General features: G+C 34.9%; 1 protein-coding gene across 7 annotated transcripts; it reads right to left on the reverse strand.

Annotated features, from left to right (window-relative positions):
* LOC136222054 (transportin MOS14) lies at positions 1–25,894 on the reverse strand. 7 transcript variants are annotated; one of them, XM_066009528.1, is made up of 25 exons: positions 25,769–25,894; positions 25,431–25,678; positions 21,262–21,360; positions 20,858–21,082; positions 20,624–20,743; positions 20,348–20,431; positions 20,204–20,263; positions 16,042–16,170; positions 15,882–15,943; positions 15,613–15,672; positions 13,444–13,567; positions 12,794–12,928; positions 10,784–10,864; positions 9,302–9,415; positions 9,115–9,194; positions 8,584–8,719; positions 6,219–6,368; positions 6,002–6,087; positions 5,420–5,607; positions 5,223–5,315; positions 4,329–4,516; positions 4,067–4,178; positions 2,271–2,428; positions 991–1,107; positions 1–423 (listed from the first exon to the last, which is right to left on the reverse strand). In XM_066009528.1, exons 2-25 carry the CDS (start codon positions 25,656–25,658, stop codon positions 199–201), a joined length of 3,054 nt encoding a protein of 1,017 aa, XP_065865600.1. In that variant the 5' UTR covers positions 25,659–25,678; positions 25,769–25,894; the 3' UTR covers positions 1–198. The 7 variants fall into 7 exon arrangements, 6 of the variants coding, with proteins under 6 accessions (XP_065865600.1, XP_065865601.1, XP_065865602.1 ...); XM_066009529.1 differs by having other exon boundaries at positions 15,613–15,669; positions 25,431–25,683; positions 25,769–25,853; XM_066009530.1 differs by having other exon boundaries at positions 1–417; positions 25,431–25,683; positions 25,769–25,853.

Consider the following 25,894-nt stretch of genomic DNA (forward strand, 5'->3'; position numbering starts at 1 on the left):
TATATGTAAGTAATGTATTGAATTGTACAATGGTTAGTAATGTAATGTTTGACAAAATTGGGGATTAGGGGATCTGTACAGGAAAGTAAATAATAATTAGCAGCAATTACAATATGGTTGGGGACTTGGCTCAAAACAATGTACAACTAACTCTGCCAGCAGTAGCTGTTGAAGCTACGGACTTGATGCAGAGATAAGTTAAATTAGAGATGGGATGTTACGGTGACTATCAGCGAATTCTCTAATTAATCGCTTCAACACTCTTCCTCCTTTCCCTTGCATGTGTCCGTAACCATTTGTTCCTCCATTGCAGCTCTTACTATCCAGATAGTCCGAGGCCGCGCCAACAAGGGCATCCAACCAAGCAGGTACAAGAGTTTCCTTTTCCCCTTGCTTCAGGTATTCGAGTGGAAGAGCCTGCACCTGCCACAACTTCAATAGTTAGTATAGTTAGTCTAACTGGAACAATATAATACAATGGAAACCCAAAACACAGGCATGCTCTGCTTTTTTCCAACACAACTTCCATGGCCAGTAAAGATTGATCAACATGAAATGAACAACATTAGCATGTATCACAACCAGTAAGGAAATGAAGCTTCTTTGGTGAGGGTTGTTACATGGTTCAGCTGATTTTGAGAATTTTCAACTCAATCCTATTCGCACAGATCAAGATGAATTTGAAAATTTATTTGCCACAAAAGAGTTTGTGTATCATGAAAGGAAATTAAACGACGAGATAGTTGAATAAAAATATCTAAACTTAGAAGTGATGAGATGAGTTTGATTCTAATATTGTAAAAACACTCAGCTCCTGAGCAGAAAACAGATAGAGATAATTGTGAACTCCAAAATAACTCAAAGATACCCAACTCCAACAAATTTCAATGACATATGAGCAATCAATACTTATTTCTTTCAGACAACATAAATCCAAAACTTTAGTAAAGATGAAGAGAGAGAGAGAGAGAGAGAGAGAGAGAGAGAGACCGCAGCATGTAGCCAACTGCACAAAGATTTCCAACAGAGAATGTGTTCCCAACTAGTTCTTTCACTGATACTGCAAACCGCAGCCAACTGTTGCAAGATAGTTGCACACTTGTGAACCTATCAGGAAAAGAGCCACAGAATACTTATTGGAAACTCTTTAAGATGCATTTACATACATGGTTTTCTTTGTACTCATTCTAGTTAACGGATGAAAAAAAAACAAGTAGCGAGCTAACACAATTAGCGCAAATGAGAAAATCAAGGCTAAATTTCTTTTGAATTACTTGGCACATATCAGAATTGCAGACAAACAGCATAATTTCTTGGTTTCTCCAAATGCCCTTTTACTTAAGGATGAACCTTCTTTTGTTTGCATCGTACATTTTTTTGCAATTAAATCAGTGAAAGAAAAAAGGGTTGATTGTATCAAACCACAGCTGATTATATAGCAAATAGGATATTCTTTGGCAACCAAATATATTCTAGACCGCAACTTGTACTGCCTTAATTGCCAAATAGGTAAATTAATTTATTTCTAATACAACAAATAAACAAGAGGTCACGGATTCGAGTCTTAGGAGCGGCCTCTTGCCAAAAAATTGGTAGGGGAAGGCTTGCCACCCTTGTGGTGGGACCCCTCCCCAGACCCTCGCTTAGCGGGGATGCGTAGTGCACCGGGCCGCCCTTTTACAACAAACAAACAAGAGCGAAACTTTAATCCTGTGCAAATTTATAAAACTTGTCTTAACTGCTGTTTTATAATGTCACGTTGAAAGTGTCTTTGATATACACCATGAATCAAAACTTCATAACTATCAATCTTTGTGGAGCATGTCCAAAAGGAGACAAGTAAGCTAATCCCAATAAAATAACCATGCATCTTAATCAATAATTGAAAAGAGGATTAGGATAGGACAGTGAACTGTTTAGTTATTACTAAATAATCACTTAAGTCGCAACGATAATCGAACCCAAGATATGTAGATATAATTTGCAAGTATATCTAATTTTGTAAATATATAGATATTTATAGTAATAAATAGGATTATATGTTTTTCAGTAATAATTGATAAACCAAAGCCAAAATATATCTGTTTAGTCATACCTGGCTCTTTAATTAGTTCAGTTTGGTTTGGTTATAACTTTGGGGTGCCAGAAAATTAGTTTGCGCAGAAGTACAATTTTTTTAACTGAATGCTCACTCATAGTGTTTAGAATAAAATAAAATAAAATAAAATAAGAACACTATGTAAACCGACAAAAAGTGCAGTACAACATACCCGTGACATTGCTGAAACACCAAGCAAAGCATACACCACACTTGAAACAAGTCCCTCACCACTATGAGAAATGACATGAATTGTTATGGCACCATAAGATCCTTCTGAAAGAACATTCATTGGTTCCAACAAATACACCAGGCTGACCTCCATAAAACCTAGAAGGGCAAAGAAATTTAGATTTATCTAAATGGTCCAGAAGATATTATATTTGCATTTCTAACCTGGATAAAAAATGAAACAAATCCAAAATTTCAAAAGAAAATAAATAAATAAAATATATTTATGAATATTTGTTGCAGAAACCATATCGCATGCAAGAACTGCATGTGTTTTAACGTTACAAAGAATGTTTATGTTATGATCCCTGGCTTTGGATCGAGTTTTGGATCCTTGAACCTTAAAGTCGAAACTGATTTTGCAGCTCGTTAGAGAGAACTCCGGATCTCTAGAGCTCATTAGCGAGAACTCTGTCTCTCTTATAATTTTCTGGTCAAATAATACTTTATCAATGAAATCAACGTTCTTCAAATAGGATTACAAAAGAAGAAATAACTAGGACTCCTACTCTTATTTAGTCTCATACTCTTAATTGGAATTCAAGAGCTCAGGGAAATAAAATATTAAAGAATCCTAAACAGAATAAGACTAGGGAAATAAGCAAAGCCTAAATAAAGCAAACCTAATTGCAGAAATTAAGGCCAGTTTGTTTGCCAGAAAATATTGTGTTCTGGAAAATATTGGGTAAGGGAAAAAAATTTGTTGGAAAATAAATATCTTCCGTTGTTTGGCTACAACACCGGAAAATGGAGAAAAAATGGTGAGTGACTAGTGTTTTCAAAAGGGTAAGAAGGAATGTAGTAGGTTTACAAAAAGGGTAAAACATTTTCCTCACTTTCTTCGTATATTTTTATGTTGACTAACCTAAAAAATTTTGTTGACTTATTTTCCTAGCCAAACAAACACTCGAAAATCAGGAAAGTCTTTTCCGGCAAACCAACGGGGCCTAAGTTGCATGGAAACGGAAACAGAAATATACAAGGAATCAGAACTGAGCACCGGGAAACATTATTTCTAAAAAACAAAGGAAACCGAAACGTGGACCAAGATGTAGATCTTAAAATAATAGTGACATTTATGAATATTAGAGATATAATAATATATTTGAAAATTGTAATATTATATTTAAAGTAAACATTAAAAAATACATAATAATTATAAAACAATGAAAGTGAATAAAAAAATTGATATTTATACTCTACAATGATTACAACAGAGAATAGGAATAATTAGAAATTGTGGAATATGAATTATCATCAATTAAGAAGTTGTAGTTAAAGAGGAAGTATTAATTAGCTAGAATCATAATCGGAATTGGAATTTGATTGTGTTTGCTAGCGAAAACGGTTTCCTAAACCAAAAACGCAATATTTATAGAAAGAACCCAGAAACCTTGTACTGGTTTCTAGGCGTTTCAAACGGACACAAAACGCAGAATCGCTGCTGAAGAGGAGACTCCCTGCAACATACTTGCAGAATATTAACGATCTAAACTAAAATAACTATTTATTATAATATAACTAGCTACTGCTGATTCCTAACAGTTTACTTTTATTTTCATCCTTCTTCTGGAAGCTGCCTATTAAATAAGAGCCAAACCCGTACTTTTTTTTAAAAAATTTCTGATATATCACTAATTCAGAAACTAGAAATGCCACAAACATCAGTTGCACTAATTCTTAGCCATAACCACGCAAATATTAGAAGATGGCAGTTTACTTATTACTTGAACTCACATGACAAATAGGACATTGCTGCCAGTGCAGCTCCACGATGCATAGCAGTACAGCATATGGCTGCCTTTTGGAAGGAAACTTCAAGAAGTGGACCACATGCTGCTAATACTTCCTGAGATATCAGACAACCTAAGTTGATCAAATCTGTAGTCAACAGTATCAATGAACTATAAAACTTCATTTATCTGTGATTTTGAACTACAATTTTATCGAAAAGAATGAGGCAATAGACAATACTATGAGACAAAATGGAATACTAAACCTTACGAGAGCTACGAACAAATGTAGATGCAAAATTCGTGTAGGACTCCACTAAATCTGGCTCTTGGTCACATATATATGATGAATCAAGACCCATTACTGATGATGCCTGTGTAAACCTTTCAAAAGTTGTGACATACAAGGGTCCATACTCCTCTCTATTACTGAATTCTTCAATTACAACAGAAGCTGACGATGCCACATCCACCATAAACACACACAAAAATCAACAAAATAAATAAAGGCTGGAAGTGGAGAAACAGATGGCAAATTAATTGGTATGTAATTCTAACTTGTGACCGGCATAATTTGTTCATTTATCAAAAGGCTCGAGCTTCTAATATATATCCATCATCAAAATCAACAAATATCTGTTGCATGGAAATGGAAACCGACACCAAGAAACCATATTGTAAAAATATAGGAAACAGAAATGTGGGGGAAACATGTAAATAATAAAAATATGGGTGTATATTTATGAATTTTAAAATTATTTGTAATGTTTTATACAAAAAATACGAAAAAATTACATGTAAGTTTACATAATAGGAAAGGATAAAAAATGAAAGCCTGAAGGAAATAATCTATAAAAAAAACAATGGATTCAGCGCATGTGATTGGCATATGATGAATTGATTAGGATATTTGATAATGCTTGGTCTCCTAAAAGCACATTATAATTTAAGAAACGAGTTTTCAGATTGTAAGAAATGAGTTTCCAATTTACTTAAATTACATAAACGTGGCCTGAAGTATTTCCAAAATGTCAAGGTTTCCTTGCAACATAAATATCTAGAGATACATAATTTTCCAAACATGTGAGTGCCAAAAATTACTTTCTTATATACACAGAAAAAGAAAAGTGCTAGCAGATCCCAACAATTGCAAGAGTTACCAGTCTTGATGTAGCAGTCATGGTTTTGAAATGACAGAAAATTAGTCGATAGGCAATCCAATACAGTAGGCAATAGCATAACAAAGTGCTGACCTGCAATAAGAAACTTCAATTAAGAACAAAGGCAATGTAAACTAGGCGACATAATATTGATCCAAGTGTGCAAGGAAAACAAAGAAAGTAATCCCTCCAATTACCAGATGACTGAATTGCTTCTGAAAGAGCCCGGCAAGCTGCTGTAGATAAATTGCTACTTTCCATGTGTTCAGATCTAAATAAATTCTCTAACAAGGGCCAAAAGATCCCCAACATTCCAAATAAAGGATCATCTCCACCAGGCACACTTGGCAGAGGTGCGCCTAGATGACCAAATACAGTTCCTATCCTGTAATCAGTCAGACATTAAAATTGGACCAGGAATGGAGCAAATAGGATACTTATCAGGTTAAAAATGATGACTTTATCCACTAAAAGAAAGTAAATTGCTCACAAACAAAGTATTTCTGAGATACTCCACTAATTTTACTATTATTTTAGAAGTTTACAGTGCTTTTTTTAAAGAAAAATAACGGCTGGAAAAGATTTACTCAGGTACACAAGAAAGTGCCAACTATGTTTACAAAATTTGGCAAAAACAAAATTGAGTTCTCATAATGTTCACATTGAAACCAAATCATGACCTCAACTCCTGTCATTCATGACAAAATAACATAGGATATCACAAATGGTAAGTTTTGCACATATCCATAAGTGAACAACTTGAAAGGTCAATCATGTACCTGTATAACCCTCTAGCTGCAGAGTTTAACATTTGTGTATAATTAGCAGGGTTTTGTTTTAAAGAGTGATTGCCTTCCTTTTCAACCTGAAACACAAAGCAGCAGTTGCTAAAAAAGGAAAAAATGCAGATATTACATGAAATAGCAAAAAACAAAAGAAGAAGATGATGATACTGTAGATAAGACAAGATGCCAGATGAGAGAGTTGGAATATTACAAGTTTTCCTATAGCATCATAGCTAGAAGAAAGCAGTCTAGCCAACAAGTTGCTCTTTAGCTCTTTGTTTGGAACAAAGCGAAGGATCATGCTAATTGCACTAACAACTTCTACCTCATCTTGCAAAGGTAAATGTTTCTTCACCAAAGCCTGAGGAAGCAAAAGACAAGGAAATTAGACTTATCTTGTTATTTTTCGTTTAGAAAGAAAGGAAGAAAGGAAATACAAATATGCAGCAATTAGCAATGGTTAGTTTTGGATTGACTAAAGATGTGAAAAAAAAAATTATAACTGTCCCTACAGAAACAAGTGAAAAAGAGAAACACAAAAGCCCATTTCAGATAATAGATTAAGTAATTCCTACTTATGCCGGAATTCTTTTTCTTCGGTTTTGAAGTTGTCAGGGAGGCAGAAATGAAAAGGGAATCTAAAGCAACAAGGCTCTGTTGAAGGACATGAGAAGGAATTTTAGAAATCTGACAGAAAATCAACCAACAAAATATGATCTATGCCAAACCTAAAGAGTCTATTGGTAAAAAAAAAAAAAAAAAACCTTGAGCATGCAAAAGATTTTAGGAAGTATCAAAGGAAGATTATCTTCTTATCCACACAGAATACCTACCACAACAACTCCCCTCCAACCACACCATACAACCTTGCAAATCCCATTAATGACTATAAATGCTCTCCCACGACTTTATACTCCATTCATCATGCTAACACATAGGAGAAACCACTCTGGCTGCTTCCTCAAGGAGAAAAAATTACAACCCATGATATTCTGCTTTCGGACATTATCAAGACCACCAATTGGACCTTTACAACTTACAAGGCTATTGAGCATGATCTATTCCTATCCTTAGACATAAATAATGCTTCACTATCAAGCAAACTTTCCTGGAAACTGTCTCCACCTTTCCAAATCCTTCCCAACATAGTCTTGGAAGTTCCCAATGCTTCCTTAGCAAGTGCTTAAAAATGGAGAGTCAAACTAAAACATCTACTCGAAGACTGCAAACATCACACCCAATTTCCTATCTATGAATATCCTTTGTATCATATGGAATATTAGCATGGATAGTGAAGGTATCTCACTTCCATCTTGGACATTCCACATAAATAAGACAATACAACCAAGAGATACATTTTGACAGGAAAAATTAGTAAGAGCTTTGTTGTATCTAGCTGAAACAAAAAGAATAAATGAGATGTAGCCAAAAAATAACAGAAGATACAGATGCTTGAATTGGAAACAAATGTTCCCTCCCCACTCTAACAAGCCGACGGATGCCCATTTGATACAGAATAAATGTCGAAAGCAACATTTGAGAAGAACATCACTGCCATAGACAGTCTAGATCAGACATTAAGAAGCCATCGAAAACAAGCACATTGACATATTTAGTAACTGTCATGGAACCAATTGAACTAAAAGCTTAAGCTAATATATAAAGGTCCATTTCATATTAATATCTGACGCACCCACACACGTGAATGCCCACTGGGCTTGAAGCGTGCACAACACTGGCCCATAATACCATGTCCTGCAATTCAATCAACAAATGAGGTTGCCAGGAAACCCTTGACCACTTGGTCAAAGAAGCTCTGATACCATGTCACGGAACCAATTGAACTAAAAGCTTAAGCTAATAGTTAAAGGTCCATTTCATATTAATATCTGACAGTAACAAAGGGTTATCTCAACAGATATAATCGCATTAGCGATACAGCTTTCCACTTGCCTAGGCAACTAAAGCACATTTGCATCCGTTGACTAGAACCCATAAGCAAATACCAGTGTCCCACAGAAAGAGAAAGCAGAGAGAGAAGGGAACTGCAATGCAATACATCTTAGACAAAAGCTTTAGTGAGTAGTGACTATAATAGCAAAATCATTTTTCAGCTAAGGGATAGCCTCCTGTTTGAATTTGATGACATCAGCAACAAGGCCAGAGCACGAGCAATACCAAAAATGCTACCACTTAAAATCCTTTAACATGTGATGACTGATTGCAGAGAAAGAGGTAGATTGACAGCTATGGGATCCTCATACGCATGTACAAAAACGATTTAACGAATAAGTGGCCAAACGATGATGATATGTCCAAATCATTAGCTTGATGAATAACACAGCCGTGTTCACTTCATACTCTCTTATGACTAGTTACTAATTCAAGTTAATGAAAAAACGGTTGAATAACTCATACATCCACAAGGAAGCAAAGCCACTAAATTGTAATCAAGCAACACTAATAATATTTCTCAAACACATTGTATTAAACAGAAAATTTAGGTAAGAAGAACTAAGTAACTGAAGTAGCAGATTCACTATTTTAAGCCATAAATAATATAAAATACGCATTACCTCCCCTATCCAAATTAGGATTTCTAGATTTGATGGTTCATAAATCGCTGCAGAAGCATCTTCACAAAATCTACGAAGAGCCAAGGCACAAGCACTTGATGACTGAGGCTCTGAAATCCCCGCAGCAAGAAACAATCTGAAAATAGATAGTTAGCATAGAAGAGAAAACTTGAATGTGAGGCAGATGCAAGATGCATACAAAGACTCTTTTTTTCAAATAGGTAAACCGTAAACCAGAAATGATAACAATGAAAACATAGCACCAAAGAAAACAAAAAGCAGGTGATACTGAAGATAGTCAGACAGCAAGTAAACTAAATATAGGTTCATGTTTACATAGCAGTACTAGCATACATCATGAAGGAAAAGAAAAAGAGCATCCTAACCCACTAGGCTTTGGCCTACTGGTAGTGCTTTCCATTGTGAAGGTAGGGGAGGGGTCATGGGTTCAAATCCCATGACCTTCAAATTTCTCCTTCCCTACCAATTTAATTAGGAAAAGAAAAAAAAAAGCAAAAAGATCATCCTTACAGTAAGGGACTAGTATTAGTTTGAAAAGTAGATATCCACTTGGAATATGAGCCAACAACATCTGCAAGTGCTCTGTATACCTAAAAAGAAAAAGCTTCTTAGACAGTAGAATCAATCAACCACATCTAGAAAAACACTAAATTTTCTTTAAGAAGCGTTAGGGAACAATTATTTACTGCCGACATACAATACATATAAATCCCTTGGGCTTGTCAGAAGGCGTACTAGACAACAATGTTGCCAACTGCATGATCGCTGAAAAATCAAACGTCTGCACTTCTTGGATAATTACTTCAGAAACCTGGAATGCAAAATTCAGAACTGATAAATTAAAATCATTATAAATTGCAAGACTGAATAATGAGCTTCCAACTTTATAAGCTCAAAATCATTTTAGTAATTAAGGGTTTCTTCTAAAGGGTCGGTCAAGAGCGCAACTACGAGTCAATCACATGTAAGCAATTGGTGGTGGATAAGCATCTTGAGCAGTCCGAAATGAAACTGCAGAAATGAATTACAAACATGCTAGCAAGAATAGAATAATCATGTAGAGCATATTTTTTAATATGACAATTTTACGCGGGAAAGAAACTATATATATGCACATACTTCTCTACGAAATAATTATGCAGACATGACAAGGTAAGTCAAAAATAAAATCTTGAAAATTATTTTGATTTTGATCCTATTTATGGAACTGCAAAATTATCATCTTGGAATAACAAGTAAGTCCCAACTTAGGATATATAAGGTTAACCGTTACACCTATAAACTGAATTTTTCTTACTTGGAAAAATTATTATTCCTATTTAGCACTAGGTATGGCCATGCCTAGTCTGCAATAGCAAATATGTTTAGACACTATTAAGAGGCTAAGAAATGTGTTTAGGCACTATTAATATCTCTTAACATGGTCACCTCTTCAGGTTTTCCAGAAAAGAAAATATGAGTATTTGATTCACACAAGTTCTAACATATGCACCAAGTCTATGGCACAATCTCATAGCCCAGAATTTACAAAAAAGAAAAAAAAAAAAAAAGCCCCATAGACATCCATGCTTCAGAAGAACAATCTGACTAGGTGAATGAACAAGATGAGATGTTGCATTATTTTCAAATATCTAAAAGTTTTTTTTTTTTTTTTTTTTTTGCTGTTTTCATTTGGGAATGAAGACTTGAAGTAAATACTAGAGCGCAGTCCTACTTTTGACCATTTGAGATGGAGGAATAACAATTTACATAGTTGACTTAATGTGGTATGTTACTAAGACTGCTAAAAACACATCAAGTGGAAACAAACAAGTTTTCTCTCATCAGATTCACCTTAATTTTCATTTAGCTTTTTCTATCAATATGGACTATATATATATATATATATATATATACACACACACACACACACACACACACACATATATATGATAAGAATTATTGCATACATTGACAGAAAGAACAAACCCCTATTCAAATTAGTATATCAGTCCACAAAAAAATTCATGACTCAACAAAAAAACAAACCCCTATTCAAATTATTAAAATTAGGCAACATGACCTCAACTTGTAAGCTTATGGAGTCTATGACCAACCAACATGGATGACGGATTAATTAGAAAACAATCACCTAAAGGAAAATGAGAGCAAAAAACCCATAGTAGTTAACTGCGCTTACTGCATTAAGAGCAAATAACTTGGCTTCCACTTCCTTCCAAGGGACTGGCACATTTGCAGATTCACAACCACCAAGGAAAAGCTACAACAGAGTTAAAGATTACAATAAGAATATCACCATTATTTTAAGGACAGGTATAGATCAAAACTACAAAAAAAAAAATGTAGGACCACCAACTCCAAGACGTTTTTTCAAAATCTTTACTTTTTGGATCCCATACTCGACTTCTTTGGTTTTAGCACAAAAGGATGAATAAGAAATTTTTCAAGTACGTAACCTAATATGGAATGAACTAACAGCCTGCTACCTTGTAAACTAACCACACCAAATAATAGACTTCCATTCTACTAACATCCACATAGAAAGACTAGGCGACATAATCAAGGTCCATGCTTATCCTCGACACACTCTAGTTCACATGTGATACTTCCTTGTGAACCTAGAATAACGACATACAGTCCACAGTGAAAAAGTTACTGCCAAAAATAAATTATAACAGTTTGATCAAGGTGGTCCAATAATCAATCCATGCAAACAAGACCTGGATTTTGGAATGCCCAAAAACAAAGACATTATCCCAAGTAGAATAATTATACAATAGATTCGCCTAATAACGAAATCCTGGAACTCCAAAAGTTTCAACAAAATGAAATACAGTTTTTCTTAAGGTACATGTAGTTTACCAAAATAAACAACCTCTAAGTCAGTTGGCAAGGTGATGATTTTATTTTCCATGTCAACATCTGCAATTTTAGTTGAATCTATCCTACAATGTTCTTTTCACATAAAAGGAAAGGTTGATGTGGGATTTCTGAAGGTTAATACTTTTTTTGCATTAAAATATTCAGTGGGATCAATCTCTTGTAATTTAAGCCTCTTCTCCCAGCTTATGCATACTTCCTCTCTCTCAATTGAAATAGAACTCTTGAATTGATTTTTAGCATTTACAGGTTCTTAAATGGGTGCACAAAAATCTCTCCCTTATTGAAGCCCCATCACCAAAGATATGCCTTCAACACAACTCACAAGAGAAGAAAAGAGAAAGAGAAACAAAAGAAATAAGTAATGAAGTCCATCCAAGATATGCATCTAATGATCCAGTATATGAAAGAAGATCATCTCTCTCTCTCTCTAGACACACACACACACACATATATATAATATATATAAGCTTCAGGATCCAAATAATGCACAAAAGGAAAATAAAATCAAATAGTTTCACAAGAGAAGTAAGGATATAAGAAACAAAAACAAAGGCGATCAGTAATCCAGTTCTTTAGTTGTACAAATGCAAATTCTCTAAGCCAACATATGCCCCCTACTTTAATGTCATAAGGCCACAATTGAACCCTTATCACGTCACGTCCCCAATGTCTCCAAATATTCTACTATTTCGAAAGTACAAAAGAGAGAAATAAATAAAGAAATAAACGAAGGAAGGAAGACTAAGGTTATTGGTTCTCAATTCTTTCTATAAACCAGATGCATAAGGCTATTGGTGCTTAATCTCTCTATAAACCTGATGCATACCGAAGCAAATCCTCTCATTTTCACCTAGTATGGCAAATAAGAAACTATTTGACAAACACAGCCAAGTATGCAACTCATTTAACCAAAGCATAGAACATCTAAAATATTTTGGCAGACAAAAAACAAAATCACTGAAACAGAATAAACTGAGATTTACAGTCACCAGATCCATATCTGATAAGCGTGGATCTTAAGACTCTAATAAGGTTGCGAAAGAGATTTTTACACCTCTGCCCTAAGAATGATGAACCACCAATATAGTTTATGCAAGCATGTTTGTGAATAAATCATTCAACCAACAGTTTCCGACCACAGTATTTTCCTATAATACAACATTATCCATGACCAAGAAAACACAAACTTGTATTGCTCATAACACAGCAAAGCACTATCTCATTAATTCAAAGCTACATTGTACATATTTCACATAACAAATTGCTTTGTGCGCCTGTGCACGTGAGAAGCATTTTAAAAAAGCACCTTTTGTACAAATGTCAAAGGCCTTATTAGTTGACAAATGTCTACCAAAAGTTCAGTAAGATTCATCCTGAACTGGACAAGACCATCTGGCAGGTCAAGCATTATGCTGGCATCATTATATGTGGATTCATCAACCTGTCAAGGGTAAAGTTTCAGCAATGGTCAAAATTTGAAACTTAGAGTTCAATCATTAATTACACCCGAAAATATCATATCATATGACGTAGCTATTAGCAACTAAGGCATCACATTCTCTTTTACCTCAACATATGAATTTGTGATTATTGTTACATCATGATGATTAATTTTCAGTGAATGCTATAAGACTCTGCCGAAATTTCCTTAAATATAACATTCAATCTAAATATACCAAAAAAAGATAATATCATTTGACTTACTTACATTCAATTAAGGCATCATATTCTCTTGTACTTCAACATACAAAGTTGTGCATGTTAAATAAAAATGATTAATTGTAAAATAAGAATATAAGCCCTGGCCCAAATGTCACCACAACTCGTAAAACACAAATCCACGCTATTCACCAGAAGTTTCACACAACTCTCCCACATTCTTTCTTTCTACCCATTCAACAGAAGGACAAAAAAAACAAAAAAAAAAACATTAAAAAAAAGGCAAATAGAGAACACCTGGACACGCAACAGAAGTGCATCAAGTAATGCTGAAAAAACTGAAAAAAACACTTCCTGCACGTGCTTCCCATTTTTCGCACTCTCAGCTTCAAGGCTGAGTATATAAGTTGCCAGAGTAGACCTGAAAAGACAAATCAAAGACATGGAATACTTCAAACCAAAAGTGTAATGATGACAACAGATTCCTTGATGCTAGATTAAAGACTGCCATTTTCCAGTCTAATTACTCTAGATAGAACAGAGCATATGGCTTCTCTGAAACGCTCCACTTTTTGCACTTCCAGAAGGATTGCTTAGAGAAAATATTAAATGAGATTGGAAATTCTTTCATTTTGATAAGAGCTTGTTAAATGTTCTTTCAGAAAAGGAAATATAGTTCTTCATTGTGGTCTTTTAAGCCTACGAATACCTACAACTTTTTGCAAATTGAAAAAGGTCATGCTTATTATACCATTACTTCAAAGTATACAACCATCCATTATCAGTGCTGGAAAATACAAGTCCTAGGCTAGAAAGCTCCTAGAAACTAACAAAAGAAATACTCTACTGCATTTATAAGAGAAAATACAGCTCCACAACTACTCAAGCAAGTCATTATATTCTTTAAACAACCATATCACACAATTTCTTAGTGTATTAAGCTTTCATTTTTGCTATTGTGTATCACTAAAAGTAGTTTGGGTAAATTACACCAATGGTACCTGAACTTTATCTTATTCACACTTTGGTACCTAGATGACATTTTGTCCTAAAAATATACCTGAAGTAATGATGACCGGACAATTTAGTATATTTTATCGGTTAATGACCGGTCAATAAGAGTTTCATGAGTTAATTACACCAATGGTACCTGAACTTTACCATAATTCACACTTAGGTACCTCGATTTTATTTTATCCTAAAAACATAACTCAAGTAAAGGTGACTGAAAAATTTAGTTCATTTAATCGGTTAGTGACCGGGTAATGTGAGATTGACCATTTTGAACTAAACATACACTCAATTAACATAAAATTACAATACTTTATGTTAATTGAGTGAATAATGAATGGGTCTCAATTTTTAATTTAAAATGGTCAAACTCGCGTTGAACGATCACTGATTAGTCAATTGTACTAAAATGTTGAGTCATCTTTGCTTGAGGTGTATTTTTTGGACAAAATGAAATCTAGGTACCAAAGTATGAATTAGGGTAAAGTTCAGGTACCATCATTGTAATTTACTCATCAAACTCGCATGGACCGGTAAAATATACTAAATTGTCCGGTCATCGTTACTTCAGGTATATTTTTGGGACAAAATGTAATCTAGGTACCAAAGTGTGAACTAGGGTAAAATTCAGGTACCATTGGGATAATTTACTCAGAATTTCTTTGATCTGCCAGATAGCTAAGAGTTTCCACGTTCAGTTAGTTTTGTTTCTGATCAAGTTTGCCACACGGACAACTAGAAAGTTGTTTTATAATAAGCTTCACATTATAATTTCTGCAATATATAGATTCCGACCCCAACAATTCATTGTGATGAGACCATAATTTCCCCCAAGCCCCATTTAATCTCATTTATAGTCATCCAACTGACCATCCTTGGGACATAATTCACACGACTACATACAACCATGATCACCAATCCACCCTCTTTCCAGCTTTGTAATATTAAACCCAAATCTTTTTAGGCAGTAAAGAACTTTATTTGCACTTCCAATCTAACTCAGAACACTGATATCTTTTATGGTTCTTGCCTGAGGCTCACAAGAGGTTTCTGATAAACATTAATTCTCGTATTTGTTCCTCCAGAAAATATAAGAATATCCAGTTCCTTGGCTGATAGGCTTTGACATCTTTTATAATCATTACATTCACAATCCTTAAAGTGGAAAATAATAAATTCATTCCTTGACTTGAACAGTTCGATTGAATATGGACAAATATCAAAGCAGTTAAAAACTGAATTTTCCACTTTACTGGATCCTGCACGGCTCTTAGAACACATCTTAATTCATTCTGATGTTCCAATGCATCCAAACAACCTAACCTCTAGATACCATAATTAAAGGGCTTCACAAAAGAAACAACATACAAGAATAAAGAGAATATATGTAAATATGTATGGATATGTAGTGTTGCCTGTCATATTGACTGGCACAAGATAAATGGATAACGATACCAGAATTGCAATGTTGAGTCTGCAATCTCCCAGTCTTCACTTGGAAATGCCACACAACTGCTAAAATGAGAAAAAACATTAGGCAAAAAATGTAGCATGTGCCCAGACCATGGCACAGAGAGAATCAAACTTATGTAAAATGAAGGAAGATCACATTTTAATGTGAAGAAAAACTGATCTAATAGCATCAACAAATCCTAAAATATGTGTTTGACATCTCCAAAACTCAAATGAAAATTTGTTAGAAGTTAAAACATTGAAAATATCACCTCAATATTGCATCTGCCAATGCAAGCGCATCACCACTTCCCTCCACGATCAGAGATGATGCCTAGTGTAAATCAAAAATTCTATAAAGTTCTCAAGAAAAAACATAGATATAGAAATTGGTAAACAGAAATCATAATAAGTTACAAATGGAAGACGTACAGCCAGCCCAATTTCCGACATCAAGCATGCAAGACCACTGATTACTTTCTCATCTCTGTTACTGAGCGCTGGAAGGAGGAGTACCTCTTTAAGGAAATGCACTCTACATAATAAAACCTGTGGTAGCCCCTACAAAAGTATGAATAGTTACAGTACACATAAAACACCAACAAAAGTTGTCCCAAGTTCCTAGACCAATTTAATCCAAGAGTATTGTCCCATCATATTCTCTTATTGATAATATAAGCATGTCAATAAGTTTAAATATATGTAGTATAAAGCATGGCATATAATGGGCAGAAGAAAAACATATTTGCTAGAATTTTATCCAACAGAAATCTTATAAATATGTATTAAAAACATTATTATTTCTAAACTTGGAATAACCCCAAACTTCAAAAACTACTCCAACAAAAAGTCAGGGCAGTTTGCCTCATATAGAAGTGCAAATGAAAATCAATTAATGGCCAAAAGTTTTCTCTGCCGAAATTTTGTCTAAACCATCTTTAAGGAAAATGGCATCTTATAGTCCAAACAACACAAGTCATTGCAAATTCATCAACTTATCATTATCTATACAACCATATACATCAACTTTGACTGTCACCAGGTGGTATTTGAAAGGTAAAAGATGGCCATTATTGACTACCACAATCACTCCTTTTTAATATAAGCTTTCCCTTATTTTCAATTGCAATAGAAACATATAAAGTCCTGGTAAGTTCAATCACTTCGGTAGTCTTATTTTCTCTAAAGAAGGAAAAATGGCTACTAGTCAAAATGACCTCTTGGGCCAAATTTCGATGGAACTTTCTTTTAGCAATTTACCTTCTACACGCATGAATAACACTTAATGGCTGAATGGTGAAGATAAAATATATATATATATATAAACATAGTAGAATAAGATTTTATTCAGAAATTTTTCCCTATTAGTTTCTCTCTCTTCCCTTGGGAAATGATAACATAACCCATTTGTCCATTTCTCACAAAATTCTCTCTTTCTTCTACAAACAAAATCAGAAACCTCTTAAAATGGAAATTGTGAACTTGATAACCATTGGAATTAGGGCGGGCAGGAATTACTTTTTTTTCTCATTAGAATCCAGTACCAGTAGGTGAAGTTAAGTTTATTTCTATAAACATTGCACACAATCTTTCTCTTTCACTCTATCTCTGCCACTTGCCCTGCCAATCACTACTAATCATTCCTTCTACTGAAAATCATTCCTTCTATTGAAAAAGCCCTGGTTTTTGCTTCTCTAATACTTCCTTTATACCTAATAAACCCTGCAAAATAACTCTTCTTTTTTCATTCATTTTCCCTCACTGTCTCTTCCTTTATACATAATAAACCCTAGGAAGACATCCTAAAAAGATTCGTTTACCCACAAAAGCATAGGATCTATGGTCCTTAGTTTGGCTGTCAACATAAAAGGACTTCAAAAGTTCATCAATATGAGTTTCATTCATTACAATTTCTGGTGTTCAAGAAAGAGAGAACTGAAGTTTTACACTCCAAGAAAAAAGTAGGATATGTCAATGATTTTTTTTAACATTAATTTAGAGGCTTTTTTATTTTTATTATATTTCACCTATTAAACACGGAAACTCTTCATGACATGCGTTTCCCCGTTTCCGGCAGATGTGGGAAACTAAAACGCTCGGAAACTGATAGAAACGTTTCCGGGCACGTTTCCGTAATTACCCAAAATATGAAACGCGTCTCTCAATTTTTAAACGGTTTTCCCTACCTATTTCGATTAAAATTCTGGAAATTCAAACTTTCTATTTTGCAATTCCTATTCAATCTAAGATTAGAAAAATTGTAACTTCCTATTTGAGAGATAATTCATTCTTTGTATCCTTAAATTTAAAGAACTTACCCATATTTCTTTCTCCTATAATCTTTGTCTCTTGAATCTCGATTGAGCTTGAACTTTCTTCCTCTTGTTCTTCAATCTTGTTTTTTTTAATGTATTATTATATTTTAATATTTATAAATATGCCCCTATAATTTTAATATTTACACGTTTCCCCCACGTTTCTGTTTCCTATGTTTTTCAGAAATTACGTTTCCCAGTATCAGTTTCCGTATCCGTTTCCGTGCAACATAGTATTTCACACAAGAAAGTTTGTCAAAGAATGGGCTATGTAGTAAAAGAAAATGTTCAGTGCAAATTTGGCCCAAACAAGTTCTGGGTCAACTAAAACTTTTAGGGGCCAATCCGGACTAGCTAAAGAAAAAAATCTGATATACACCGTCACATTCATAAGATGTCGGTGGCAGAGATGCGTATGTTGAGATGAATGTGTGGGCATACGAGAAAGAATCGGGTGAGTAATGAAATAATTAGGACAAAAGTAGGGGTTACATCTATTGAGAATAAAATGAGGGAAAACCGACTAAGGTGGTTTGGCCATGTAAGACGAAGAGCGCTTGATGCGCCGGTTAGGAGGACTGAAGGGTCGCAAAGGGATGCAATGGTGAGGGGTAGGGGAAGACCGAAGCAAACTTGGAAGATGGTGATTGAGAGTGATATGAGTCTATTGGGGATTGAGGAAAATATGGTAGTGGATAGGACAGAGTGGAGGGAGAGAATTTATGTCGCTAACACGACTTGATTTCACGGTTTCGTATGACGGTTCATGTTAGCCGACCCCGATTCATTTCTGGACTAAGGCTTTGTTGTTGTTGTTGTTGTTGTATACACTAGCTAACAGAAAATAATCTTCACATAAATTTTAATATTGAAACTAACAAAGCAAAAAGTAAAATTTTGCAGCATTTGTTTTTCTGCAGAAAAGTTATTTTTGTGGAATAAGTGGAGCCTGAAACTAACATTCTTTTAGACAATCAAGGAGTGCAGATGAGACAAAATCAACTCCGAAGTCATAGAGCCTATTCCACCAAATATGAAATTACAGAACACGCTACTGTTTCGAAGATGATGTACTAGATGAGAATCTAACTTACTGAAAGAAACTTCCTTGCATTTATAGAGCTCATGAAGCACCAAATGATGCAAAAGGTTAGTCCTAATGCTTCTAGGCTTATTAGCTCTATAACCTTGATGTCTCTAGAGTTTTGATGTCTCTAGAGTTTTCTATCTGCATCGATAAATCATTTTTCATATAAATTACAAATCTCACATCAAGAAATCCAACGTTCTTCTATCCTACCCTAGTTATGTAGAAAAAACAATCACAAATATAAAATTAAGCAAAAAAGTCCGATTAGATATTTTAGCCATTGCATCTTACTCTATAATCATCTGCATCTCCAGCTTCACTGAGATTCAAGTGCGCAAGCCATATTTTAGTCCTACTTAAGCCCAAAATATTTGAAATCTAAAATCCTCTTCAAATGGAAACTGATAATTATAGGGTATTGCTATTTACCGCCCTTAAATTCCTTACTACCGCCATCTGTTGACAATTTTACCCTTTGCATAATTTTTGATTCAAAATTTGAGAAAAATTTAAAATTTGGCCTAAACGGATGCGGCATCCGTTCGGCCCATGGTGGGGGCGGACGCGGCACTCCGACCGACCCATGGCAAGAACGGATGGCGCATCCGCCCCCACCATGGGCCGGGCGGATGCGCCATCCGTTCTCACCATTGGTGGGGCGGAGTGTCACGTCCGCCCCCACCATGGGCCGAACGGATGCCGCATCCGTTTAGGCCAAATTTTGAATGTGCAAAATCGTAAAATTTTTAGTGACGAAAAATACTAAATCGTTCAATTTTTTATGACGAAAAATGCAAAATTCCCCAATTTTTTGTGACAAAAAATACAAAATCGTCATGAAAAATATGTATTATTTTCATGAGTTCTTTGATAAAAAAACATAAATTTTAATGTTTCCGACTCGTAATCGTCCATTTTCGTGGTTCAGGTTGTTACACATCAATTATTTTCATAATTTCAATTATTGTTTTTCGGGTTTATGATTTTGGAGAGAAAATTTTTAGTTTTTGATCAAAATTATGAGAAGGGCAAAAAAGTCCAAATGAAGGCGGTGATAGTAATTTGAGTGCGGTATTTAGCTGCTCACTAATTATACTGAACACATCAAGTCATGAACAAATGAGTACATAAATATCTGCATTTTGAATTTCAAAGTGTGTAAAGATCCATTCACACGCCACGAGCATACCTCATGTCGGTTGGCTAGTTCAACGAGCACTTCAATTGCTAAATCAAATGAAGATGAAACCTATAACCACCAGGGAAAAAAAGTTTTGTTGCGTGAGTTAATGTCCGCGTCTTTAAGTTAAATATTTAAGTCTATCATGGTCACCTGCAAAGATTTGAATACAAAATTTAGAAGTGGATGTGCTGGTAGGGACGCTTGAGGAATTTCTGAGAAGCACCCAGCTCGTACCTTAACAGAAGAAAAAGAATATCAGAACTCTAATAAAGATATTCATGAAGAACCATGAAATCTTAGGAAAATACTTTTATACAAAAAGAAAATGAAAAATGCTTTAAACAATTCCACTCCAGAGTAAACAGAAAATCAATCAATTGGTAACATAAACGGAAACATAAAACAAACTGTCAATAATGGCCTTACCCAACTGAGTAAGCAACGGAGAACTTTTCTGTTTTTTTCATGCAGTTGAATACCACCATCATATGGTTTTTGAGATTGCTCCAACAAGAACTCAAGAACCGTTGGAGTATGTGAAAGAAGCTGCATCAAATTACATTAGACCAAAGGAGACACAGAACTCAAAAGTAAAACAAATGAACAAGGTGGAAGACGGGGTGAAGCAGAAGTGCGAAAACAAAAAGAAAGAACACAAACCTCTAGGCCATACTGGCCCCTATGGGCTGGACTAATGTTTCTATCAGTATTTTGAGTGTCAATGACTTCTTCTGGGAGGACAGTAAGCATCTCCAGAATGGCAACATTATCATCATCCTGGTTCTGCAAAGTCTGAAGGCTGTAAAAAAGCTGCTCAATAGGTTTTCCATGCTCAACAGCACGAAGAATAAGGGCAGCAAGGGCAAGGCAGATTTGTGTCAAAAGCTGTCAATAAGATTGCCCAAGAGATCATCAAAAAACATACCCCACCTTCCTTCATAAATGCAGCACTAATGAAAAAACACATAATCGAATTCTAACATCCCCACAGTTGGCCCAGACACGGCATCTGTTCCAAATTGAGGAGCACCAAGTGCCCTACTTGAAGGAAAAAATTGAAGCACCTGAGGAGGGCCTGAACTAAATCTTTTGGCAGCCACAAGAAGAGCATTTAACAAAGCATCTTTAATACTTATCTGCAAATAACTTCCTTCACTCTGGATCTGCAATATGAAAATGCAAATCAAGAGTCATTGTTGCATATGAGTATTCCTAAGGAAGTTGAACGAGGAAGACCAGAAGCTCAAATTGAATAAGAAACTTCAGGGTAAACATAAGGCCCTGCTGATTCATGTGTGTGTGTGTGTGTGTGTGTATATAACATCTTTCATTGGTTTTCCTGTTTATGATCGCCTGGAGCTGGTATCATTCATCAAATATCAACTAAATTATCGAAGCTTTCGTGATACAAAGCACAAAAATAATTCCCAACAATCCAAGCTGAAGCTGATGACCATTTAATTTAAATGTCCACATTTCATTTCCTGACAATCTAAGACTGCAGCATACTAAATAAAGCAAATGCAATTAAATTAACTATTTAAGATTCAGCAGATATCCAATTTGCATGGCTACATCTAATTTCTTTTTAATGCCATATTATCAAATACGAAATGCACTGCATCCTACATTCCTCCCTTTTGGAGCTTCAAAAGAATCAAAACCAATAATCCAACAGAAAATTCCACTCGGACCAACAATTTTGTGCTACTTCTGTCATCTCACCTATACTGGCAATAGTTTAAAGTTTTTTTTTTTATTGAAACAAAATTGTCAAATTCATTTCCTTAAGTAACAGAAACACCAGTGTGTCATGGAACCGTTTGAATCAAAAGCTTAAGCCGATAGTTAAGGCCCAATTATAGATCTTATATTTCAGATACCATGTCATGAAACCAATTGAACTAGAAGCTTAAGCTGATAGTTAAGGCTCAATTATAGATCTTATATTAATCTCTGACACGGCGAACAAAACTTATAGTGAAAGTTCAAAAGGACAGAATCAGATCAAAGCTTGGCCAGATTGAGATGTGGCAATCACATTACGTAGAACTTTCAAGAAAGTCTCCGGAAAGTGATCATTACTCAAATCAAGGTCAGACCATATTTTCTTTATAATTTCCCCCATTTTGAACAAATAAAAGCACCACTTAAACTTATATTCCACCCTTTTAGAGTTTCAAAAGAATCAAAACAAACAACCAAAAGAAAATTCCACTTCACCCAACAATTTTCTGCTGCTTCCCTCATATCACCTACAGTGGCAGCAGTCTATTTGTAATTATCCACATCAACCATTTAAGTGAAAATGTTAAGGTTAATTTCATTGGCAGTCCTTGAACATTTATGTTTGCACAGAATTGTCAAATTAGTTCAATTAGTAACAGAAACACGTGAACAAAAATTATAGTGAAAGTTCAATTGGACAGCATCAGACCAAAGCTTCCTTAGATTGAGATATGGCAATTACATTATGCAAACTTTGACGAAAGTCTCCAAAAAGTTATTCTTACTAAAATCAAGCTCACACCCTATTTCCTTGTAACTTCCCGATTTCCATCAAACAGAAGCACAACTCAATCCTTAATGCCCAAATTCTTTCAAGCTCTCATAACAAATGCATTGTTGACTGAAATGCATCAATTGCATCAACTCCTTTTATTTCTAGTTCAGCACACTTCTGCAGGATTCCAAGTATTTTTTCGAACAACCAGGGATGAAGGCTCTGAGAATAGTGATGAGGACCAATTTCTTCATGGAAATGAGTGACAAAGTGGTGTGAGTCTATAACTAGTTGTTGGCATAAAAATAAGAGGTGTGGCATCAGAGAATTTGACATTAACAAAATTGGTGGCACAGATTTTAGGAGGAGAAGTTGTTCTAGTAAAGAACTATTCAAATTTGAGGGGTTTGATTTGGTATTTGACAGGGAGAAAGCAAATGAAAGTTTGCAAGAGAGGGAGCTTAGAGAGAGAAGTTTGGTACTGGCAACAGCAAGCTTAAAGACGGAGATAGTGGCAGACATTGATATAATAGAGAAAAGAAGAATTTAAAGATTTGGTTGGGATGCTTTACATGCGAACTTCTTTCACTCTAAAAGGGATATAAAGTGGGAAGAAGAGGTGGTCTTGAAGGTACTACATAAAGTGTGGAAGATTAAAAAACAATGACAAATAGCACGTGTTTATTTTCCTGTTATTTTATAGATTCTAGTCTATAATCGGGGAAAGAGAAATACAATGAAATTCACAAAGAGCATCAGAAATGACCAAGTAGACATCTCAAAGTTCTTAGATGAGAAAAACAAAGAGAAGATTGAGCAATTCATTGGAAGGAGAGAGAAAAAGTGAAGAGTTTAAATAAGACAAAGAAAAACAGACACCTTTGTTTTAGGAAAGAGAAAATCTTCAAAATTAGCAAAACAGTCACATGGTTGCCAAAGTAACCTTTAATTGAGAAGGTTTTTTTCTTTGGCTGCAACATGGGCAACCCAACCAAACTTGGGATTTTGTCCAACTGGACTTCTATTGCTGTACTTGTGAAAGTTCACTACTTTTTGTATTATGAATTAAAAGTTTGTTGGCAATTGTACAATAGATAGCTAGTATTTTTAAAAAAGCAGTCTACCGCATCTATTGAGATAAATAGGCATGTAAAATGACAAGTGGAGCATTACTTCAACACACTAGTAAAATTTGCAAAGTAACAACCTTTAATCAAGTTTTGTAACTCATAAGGATATTCCTTTGAGCAACTTCACTGAAGAATGCACAAGGGAAAATATCAAGATCCATAAAAACTAAAAGTGCAGATTCCATGTCGTAGACCATAACAAACCTACTTATGATCTTCTCATTTTCATACTCAACTCAGCTAAGATATTATGATTAGGTAAAACCTTTCTTGAATTTGCATTCACCATGTAAGTGACATCCTCCTCACTCTCCTCATCGTTTTATATGATAAAACTTAGTATTAAAGGTGGTTATCAAATCACTTCTCTCTTCTTATTTCTCCAACAAGCCAAAAATATTGTATAAAACCTTGTAAATAGAATTCTTTTGTTTCTCAGTGTGATATCTATCATCATCCATCCTCTTTTGGTATTGGGTTTGATCTTTCCCAAAAAATAAAAAAAGCCTTGTCGAACTTTTACCATTATTACCTTCCAAGAAAGAACTACCTGATTTTCTACCTGGTGGATCTTGTCCTGCTAAGCTTACAAGAAAAGGCTTCTTTTTTTCAATTTTGTAAAAGAATGGGATAATCTCAGACTTACCTTTCTTCTTAGTCCTACCGTCTATTGTCCTACTCCATTGAATTTACCGAATCTTAATACTCTCCCATAACTTCCTACTTTTGCTTGTTAGCGTGAAACTCATACAATTCTAAGTGTCCTTCAACTACTCCACGCCCAATAACTAAATAAAGCAAACCTTTGAAACCAATCACTTCAACCACATTTATCAATATAAAAAGACCTATATCGTTGATCAAGCACACATGCAATATTAGTTTCTTGCATTTAGAGGCCCAATAAAACATATCCAACTCAATTGAATGCATCTCAACAACCCCTCTGGCTTTTCTAGCTAGCAATTAGTTGGAACATCTTATTTCATCATTAACATTGTCAATGGCTGAGATAAGCAAGGATTTCGAGAAATTCACTAGTTTCCTTATTCTTTCACATCCATTTAATTATGGCCATAATAAGAATTTTATTTAAGGAAAGACCAACATATTAACGTAACCTAAACAAATAGACTCAAGTAGTTATAGAAAGTAAGCCAAAAGAAAGGTGGTGGTTAATTTCAGATGTCACATGGTTTTGGTTCATCTTGCGGTTGATAGATAAACTCTAAGCTTCTTTCGTTATGCATATCATGCTTAAGATGTCACAGAGGAGCATTGTCATCGTTCCACTTTTTGTGAACTATCAACAAAAGTCTTCAATTCAGAAAGAAAATTACAACTTGTCAAATGAATGTTTACAGAACGCCTAAGAAGAGAAATGTGAAGTCCCAAATTTTATGTAACCATGACCAATTTGAACGCAGCCTACTAAAAAAGGAAAGCTCAATTAAAATCGAGTATTATCACCTAGTCTAGACGAGAATCCTGTCAACCCTAAAACCCTCTCGTCAGTATGGAAGATGAAATAGAATGCCCTCATTGAGAAAAAGAAAAGCAAAACATTTATAGAGCACAGCATAATAATAAGAAGAAGAACCTTTCTCTTGAGGATCTGAGCAGCAAAGAACTCGAGTTCGAAATCGGAGAAAAAAGATTGATGACGAAGATGAGAGTGATCGGAGGTAAGAATAGAAGTGGCAACTTCCCAGGCAGCATCAGTTTGCTGAAACTGAACAAGCCATTGATTGGCGGCCACCCGATTACAGGGGTCGGCGTCATGATTGAGGACATGTACGGCTTGGGCTACCTTGATTTGCAAGTCCATTTTATAAATTTCTTTTCTTCCTTTTCTAGTTTAAAATGGGACAAAAAGAAAATTAAAATTTGAAATTTATTGTGGAAAAAGAAATAAAATAAAAAGGAGGAGGATCATACAGAGAAGGACGCCTGGCCAAGAAGAAGCAAAGAGTTGGAGAGTGAGCTGACGGTGATCTTCCCACACCACTCCTTAACCTTTCATCAAACGGCTATTCGTTGATAAGCTGCTGCTTTCTTTTTGTT

Source organism: Euphorbia lathyris, chromosome 3, assembly GCF_963576675.1.
Source record: "Euphorbia lathyris chromosome 3, ddEupLath1.1, whole genome shotgun sequence".
NCBI classification, from domain to species: domain Eukaryota; kingdom Viridiplantae; phylum Streptophyta; class Magnoliopsida; order Malpighiales; family Euphorbiaceae; genus Euphorbia; species Euphorbia lathyris.

What these genes read in the sequence shown, in the direction of transcription:
- LOC136222054 (XM_066009528.1), bottom strand. Translation starts at nt 25,658, where the DNA reads ATGGACTTGCAAATCAAGGTAGCCCAAGCCGTACATGTCCTCAATCAT. An exon ending in GACTCAACATTGCAATTCTG is followed by an intron (nt 13,568 to 15,612) that starts GTATCGTTATCC and finishes TTGTCTTTTCAG; the next exon opens with GTCTACTCTGGCAACTTATA. An exon ending in TCCTAATTTGGATAGGGGAG is followed by an intron (nt 6,369 to 8,583) that starts GTAATGCGTATT and finishes TTGCTTCCTCAG; the next exon opens with GCTTTGGTGAAGAAACATTT.